This window comes from Hippocampus guttulatus, chromosome 17 (genome assembly GCF_054856545.1).
Source record: "Hippocampus guttulatus isolate MCC_2025c chromosome 17, RoL_Hgut_1.0, whole genome shotgun sequence".
In the NCBI taxonomy this organism is placed as follows: domain Eukaryota; kingdom Metazoa; phylum Chordata; class Actinopteri; order Syngnathiformes; family Syngnathidae; genus Hippocampus; species Hippocampus guttulatus.
Window position 1 is genome coordinate 1,512,705 of NC_141277.1, and position 6,722 is coordinate 1,519,426.

General features: G+C 46.4%; 1 protein-coding gene across 1 annotated transcript; it reads right to left on the bottom strand.

Moving 5' to 3' along the window:
- Positions 1-3,256: 3,256 nt before the first annotated feature.
- Positions 3,257-6,491, bottom strand: LOC147191414 (collagen alpha-1(XI) chain-like). The gene is made up of 5 exons (XM_086135610.1): positions 6,319-6,491; positions 5,299-5,491; positions 3,998-4,135; positions 3,618-3,713; positions 3,257-3,316 (listed from the first exon to the last, which is right to left on the bottom strand). Exons 1-5 carry the CDS (start codon positions 6,489-6,491, stop codon positions 3,257-3,259), a joined length of 660 nt encoding a protein of 219 aa, XP_085991736.1.
- Between the last annotated feature and the right edge of the window lie 231 nt (positions 6,492-6,722).

Sequence of the window (6,722 nt, forward strand, 5' to 3'; positions counted from 1 at the left end):
AGCAACATGCAGACCTCAGCACAAGAGGTTGATCCAGTGCTCGGTTAACACACCCACAGAAGGTGCACACCCCTCTTCACTGCTACCAACCATATATTCTACCTTTCATACACAATAGGCATCAACAAATAATCCTAAAAAAAAAAAAAAAAAAAAAAGAACCGGGGTCGTCCGGTTTTACAAATTTGGATTTAAGCGCATTTTAAGTACTTGGACGGATTTCTAAGCAGTTCTTAGAGTGACTGCAAATGACTTGTTGTTATTCCATTCACTTAAGCAGAAAAACACATTTGAAGGAAACATGAATACACGAAAAGCACATTACAATTAAATGATCGGAAGGAATTTTAAGACCCTCCGGAAACACGAACTGCTGTCACATCTGGAACAATTTATGTTTCATTAAAGAAAAAAAAAAACCCCAACTTGCATCTTTTTATAATTACTCAACTTTTTAATCAAGTCACTGCAGTCGAATGGTCTATTGGTGTAACTAAACTTAGACGAAATACACTCCGTGACTGCGCCTTTCCTTTTTTGGGGGGGGTGGGGGGGGGGGGGGGACAAAGAGACCCAATAATGAGATAATGTGAAATTTGCCCTCCTGGCCGGGTTTCGGTTGAAAGCAAAAGGCGTGAACGATCTGCAGACAGATTAGGGGAGAGGAAATTCACGATACTCACATTCCGAGAAAAATCCACATTAGCGCTAAATATCACCTTGCATTCGCAACGCACGTCTTGATTTACTAAACTGGCTTAAAAAGAAAAGAACCCTTACGCCGCTACCTCAAGTATTGAGTGGTAACCTTTTGCAAGTATCACTTCAAGTCAAGTGTAATAGGAGCTTAAAAGAGGTGCCCTGCGAGGAATGCACTAGAAATGAGCCAGAGTAGAGGAAAGCCGATTCAGAGTGGGAAAAAAACTCAGACGTGCGTTTTTGGGCACTGGCAAAACAGGCAACAAGAAAAAAATAAGAAAAATCAGATCATTGAATTCTCGACAACAATTTCGAGGGGTTGATTTCCCTTTGAAGACAGCGGATGTTCAATCCCGCAAAGATAGCCTGGACTAAATCATTCAGTGAAGTGCGGTGAAGCAGACGAAATCATTATTTTCCTTTGAATTAATCTTTTCTTTCAGATTTTTTTTTTTTCATTATCCAAGCGTCAGCTTCTGTCAACAACCCACTTCCTCTCGTACTTGGTCATTTGAGGACCTCGCCTGTAATCATTTCACAATGGGGGCAGTCGTTTTTCCGCAGAGGTCAGGAGTTACTTATGATGGATGGCAATTGGCTCCCAAAAGAAAAGCCTGACGGTGTACAGAGCGTTCTCAAGCGAACGCAAGCGTGGCATCTTGAAGCTCTGGATATAACCCGCGCTTCCTCAATGTAATCTTAAACAAATGTTTCCTTCAAATAGGGTCAAAGGAATTCTTTGAGTAATTCTGGGGGTGTCTGACTAGAGCTCCGGAATCTAAGATTGTCTTTTCAATGGTGCCTTTTATTTCATTTTTTTTTCTTCCAGTCAGTGCACTTCATCTTACGCCAGGAGTTGGATATGATATGACCCACAGGCAACTTACGGCCCATTCGCAGTCTCTGACCAGCCCGAGCAAGGTCATTTTGAAGTCAAATTACGTCGTAATCGCTGCAGCAATTTCCATAGAAATTCATACAGGCAAAAAAAAACAAAAAAAACCACGAACCCCTGCAACTGTCATGCAATCGTCAAAGGCGCGCCAGCATATCTACTCTATCTCAGCCTTCTGTTGCCGGGAAACGATTTGTTTTCTCAAACATTAGCACGAAATGTCATGAGCTAATAAAAATAATGATTGATATCTATCCGTTTTGGGGAAACATTTAAGGCCGAGTGGGTCGGGCTGAAAGTCCGCAGTCGGCGCCGACGTGATGTGACGTGTACCAGAACCAAAGTTCACCGATGACACCCATAATATAGTCTCGGAAGCTGTCAAAAGACGACCACAGGCTAAGCGCTCTATCCCACTCTCCTTACGACCCGGCTAGATGACTTTGACCCGGCGCCGACCTCTTCCTTTCACCAGCTTGCCCCACAGGCAACTCGGTCGCAAAACCAAGCACAAGGAACGAACAAATGAAAAGAGGAGCGTAACAATGAAAGCGGACATTTGCATTGCTGATTAACCAGTTCAAACAGTCATGGATAAATCATTCGTCCTGTGGCCGCGCTGTCCTCCGTCAAAGCGCGGCGGCGTAGCGTCGTCCCGTTAGCCAAAACATGACATCGTGCTCGCACAGGTCCGTCAATCCGTCACGACTCCCGTGTTTGGCTGACACACTGGCAGAAACAAGCACCGTGTGTCTGGAGTGTTTGTTTGCGGGAGTGGACATACACGGCGGGTTGCTTCGAGCAGACCGCATTCACTCAGGGCTCATCTCATTTCCTTCCCGACACGATCCGAGGTCCATGCTCAATATTAAGCTTTCAAGGCTAACAATTTTATTCCGACACAATCGATCTGATTTCCGTCTGCTATCTACCGTATCACCGCATTAACAAGCAATTCAATTGGTGAGAAATAGTTGCTGGTGAGAATTGAGTGTTTATTCGGTTTTCAGCGAAACGGTCGAGTCCTGGCTTGGATTTGGAAAATCTGGTGAGCCTCGTTCGAGAGGAATTGATGAATGGAAGCCCCTAACCTCTGGGAGTGTTTAACATCTTCGATGCACACTGGAGGAGTACGGATTAGTCCCGACAGAGACCACCTGTCAAGGGGCTGGTGGCCTCACACAGAATATGCATCAAAGGCAGGAAACCTCCGGAATGCGGCCCCGTGTCAGAAATGTTACGCACCAAAGACAAAAACAGCAGACCTTAATGGAGGAGAAATATGATAATCATAATATATAATGATTCGAATTTGACATTTTTCATTTTTGATCGCTTTCGTGATGATCAAGAGTCAATAAAAGGGTTTTTTCAAAGCTCTTATTTGGATCGGGTGTTTGCCAAGTGAATGGGGGTAGGGGGCGATATTTTAAAAAGGGGAAAACACAAGTGATATGATCACAGATATGCTACGAATATTTAGCAGCTTGACTGAATGCGTCTGAGAAATGAACACGTTGAGAATAGAATCTTTTTGCCCGATCCCAATGTGAAAGAGCAAGCGCCATCTGAAGCTCCAACAATACCCACAAATACGTAATGCTTCTTTTTTGAATCGCAACACAGTGGCCAAAAGGGCTTTCTTCCTAAGCCCTTTCACGGTCACACAAAGTGATCCAGTCGCAGGAAGTGAAGCGGCTGGTCGGGCCCGACGGCCGCAGGCTCCAGATCGCATCAATGAGACAAGTCGGGGTTATTCAGACAAGCTGATGAAAGGGCAAAACCACTGAAACGAGGCAAACGCTACACCGCCGCCTGCCTCCAAACAGCTGGAAAACATTCACCGTGACGGCATGGTGGTCGGCTTGCCCACATTATCGGTGGAGACCGCAGAGCCATCGTGAACCCGGGCAACTTGGACTCACTTATTGGTTTCATTCATGATTTCCGAGTCTTCATTCTCATGGAGGTCAAGTGTGAATTTGGCACGCAGGAGTAAAAAGTATGCGAGAAATGGACTTACGGTGTGGCGAAGGGCGAAAAGTAACTCATCCTCGGGGTGCCCCGTCGGGTTGTCGAGGTCATTTGAGGACAATGGTAGGATCTGAGAAGAAACCGTCTGGGTTCAAAAACCACACATAGTTGGGGATTGCGCAGCAGAGATTCGGTGTTCTCAAAAGCAGCCACGCCGTCAGCCAAAACGTTCTCTTCCATATTCGTGCATGGCAGGACGTTCTCCACCAACAGGCTTCGCAGGTTTTCTGGGGTAAACCCCGCACGCCCGCTTCGGGGCGCGGCTCGGGCGCTCAGTTTTTGTGACTTCTGCCTCGTCCTGTGATCGAGTCATTTCTTCATATTTTATATTTCCCTCGAGTGTCCGGTGCAATTGCCTCCTTTTCTCACCTCCAAAGCGTCAAAGTCGTGCAGGGAGCGGGGAGCTTCGAAGGCGTCGTCCCCACCGCAGCGCGGCGGGTGGTGGCTGCAGTGTTGCCGAGCAGCATCCGGGTTGTCCATCAGGAAGGTGAACTGTCGCAGATGGCCCTGCAACAACACCCGCAAGACAGAAATCTACTTTGAGACAGGGGTGGCCAAACTACAGCCCGGGGGCCACTCGCGGCCCACCATCCGATCGTGGTTCGGAATGTAGAGATTTGGTGCAGAGCTGGATCTACCCTGTGAGTTCGAGCGCTGTTGGAAGCAAACATAGAAGAATCCAAAGCCACACCGGGTCACCCTTTGCAGTGGCGCGCAACTGCAACGTCATCGACCGTTGTGTGGTTGAATATGTTGGAAAACGATCCGGACAGGCAAGTTCCGCAGTCGAATGTTTTGATACAGGTCTCATTTTGAATCTCACTCCATTGTGCAGGTTTCCATATGTCTCGGGTTGTGGCTGATGTGTGCACAGTTCCAACCCCGGAGGAGTATCGCGGCTTTGCCAACCTCAGACAAGCTAGTGCATGCCACGCAGCTAATAAGGCTACAGTACATCGAAAATCCCCCCCCCAAAAAAAATCATCTGTCAGCAGCAGAATGGATGAATGCCTCCCCGCGGCTTCACCTTTAATCATCGGGAAGTCATCCGAAAGCCAACCGTGCCAGAAAGGTTTCGCACCAAAAAAAAAAAGGTGATCGTACACCATCAAGGGAAAATATGAGCATTTGTGTTGGCGTTACACGTTGAAAGAGGAAATGCAAAACACAAGTGCAACTGACCGAGCAGTCGAACAAGCGATGCGTGAACACAACGAACATGACGGAGCAATTAACACAACCGCAGGATAGATTGGTTGTTTTTGTTCGGTTGTCTGAAGTCAACCTATTTTGCAATGATCTCATCTAGACATTTTCGGTGTTTCGACGCACAGAGTACTCAGGAATAGTCTACGAAACCAGTGGTTCAGCAACGCTAACGATCATATCACAACAGAACGGTACCGTTTTTCCATCAACATTTGCCTGACGTTTGATACATCTGTCATGATCTAATATATTGCTCATCTTATTAATATTTCTTTTTATATAACATTGACTTTACAACCACAAAGCCACGGCGTCTTCGCGTGGCAGCTGCATGTCTATCAAATAAATAGGGAGTGGGTTTGGGCAGGACCACAAGTAGCTTCCTGGTTGTTCTTTCCTGCAAGGTATCAGAGTTGGCTGTGTTTTGTGTGTGTGTGTGTGTGTGTGTGCAGACAACTTACTTCAAACGGAGTCTCAAAGCTTTCAATGACGCCGCCAATGATGAAGAGTCCGTCGGTTTTGATCCCCAGCCCCCGGTTGACCCAGTCCACACTCTCCAGCACAGCGCAGTCCACAAATATCGCCACCCGCTGGCCAGACACACCGACGGCTATGCGATGCCACTTTCCATCGGTCAGATCACGGATGGGGAACCTGAGGAAGGAAGAGTGTCCAGATTGGTGCGGAATCACAAGAGAGGGAGAATATGAAATGATTCAAAATGATTTTGTACGACATTTTCAAAAGAAGAAAATGTGCTGCAAAGAACCATTGTGTGTTTTTGGCCCCTTATAACCTTTTTTTTTTTTTGCAACGTGGCTTGGTGCATTCCCTCGGGCGAGTTTTTCTATGGCAAGCATGGTTTTTCTTTTTATGGGAACACCACAGAAAAGGGTCATTTCGAACCCCCGCGTATTTAGCAGAGGTCCTTTTTACACCTTCAGGCCTCCTTAAGGTTATGACCACATCACGACCCCTTATAAATCACTCTGCTGATGCTGCGGCCGTGTTGGGACATGCGGGTATCCGCTCATCACCGGGAACTCCATCGATGATCAAAATCATTGGTGAATACAACTCTTTGAAATTCATCTTTGGAGCATATTGCAAGCGTTTCTGTTTGTGAGCGTCGGTTAGGTGTGGCCAAGATACAGCTTGATGCATGACTGCATGCCTTCGGAGAGGATCCTGCATGGGCAGGTTCTCGAGACTCCAGGGACACCCCGAGCTTCATCTATTGGTGTTGTTTTTTTTTTTTTATATCTTTTTTTTTTTTTTCCCTTAATAAGGTCGACCACAAACAGTTCAAGTAATTTTTATGATCGCATGTGCAAAGCTGCTAATGAGTAAGGTAAATAATCTATGAACAAAGTTGCTTCACCGTGTCCTTGTTTTTCGTCCAAGTATATGGAAAAGCACGCGTGTTGGAATAAAAATAAATCAATGAAGCAATCCGGTGCGAAAGAGGAAATCAGGCTCACTCATAGTGCCGTTGCTGCGCTCCGGTGAGGATGAGGGTGAAAGCGCCGATTCGCAGCTGCAGCACGATATGGCCGTCCGGGCTCAGCATGGTGAACACGCTGCTTTCAACTCTCTGCCGACTCTTCAGCTGCACCAGGAGACTGAACTCATCAGCAAACCTAAACGGCAACATTTGATATCAGAGGCGCCGGTGCAGCCTATTTTCGGAGATGGGAGTGAAAATAAGAAAAACGCAACATGGCATGCGCTAGATCACCTGAAAAATATTGAAAGTGCGTCATCAAATATCTAAATAAGAACATTTAGCCAGCTGAAGCAGTTCTAACATTTATCAAATCATTGATCATGTGATGCTTTTCATTATCGTTCACTTCCCATATTTCCACCTTTCTTCGATGCTCGC

What these genes read in the sequence shown, in the direction of transcription:
- LOC147191414 (XM_086135610.1), bottom strand. Translation starts at nt 6,491, where the DNA reads ATGTTGCCGTTTAGGTTTGCTGATGAGTTCAGTCTCCTGGTGCAGCTG. An exon ending in GCTTTGAGACTCCGTTTGAA is followed by an intron (nt 4,136 to 5,298) that starts GTAAGTTGTCTG and finishes GTGTTGTTGCAG; the next exon opens with GGCCATCTGCGACAGTTCAC. An exon ending in TTTTCGCCCTTCGCCACACC is followed by an intron (nt 3,317 to 3,617) that starts GTAAGTCCATTT and finishes TGCGATCTGGAG; the next exon opens with CCTGCGGCCGTCGGGCCCGA.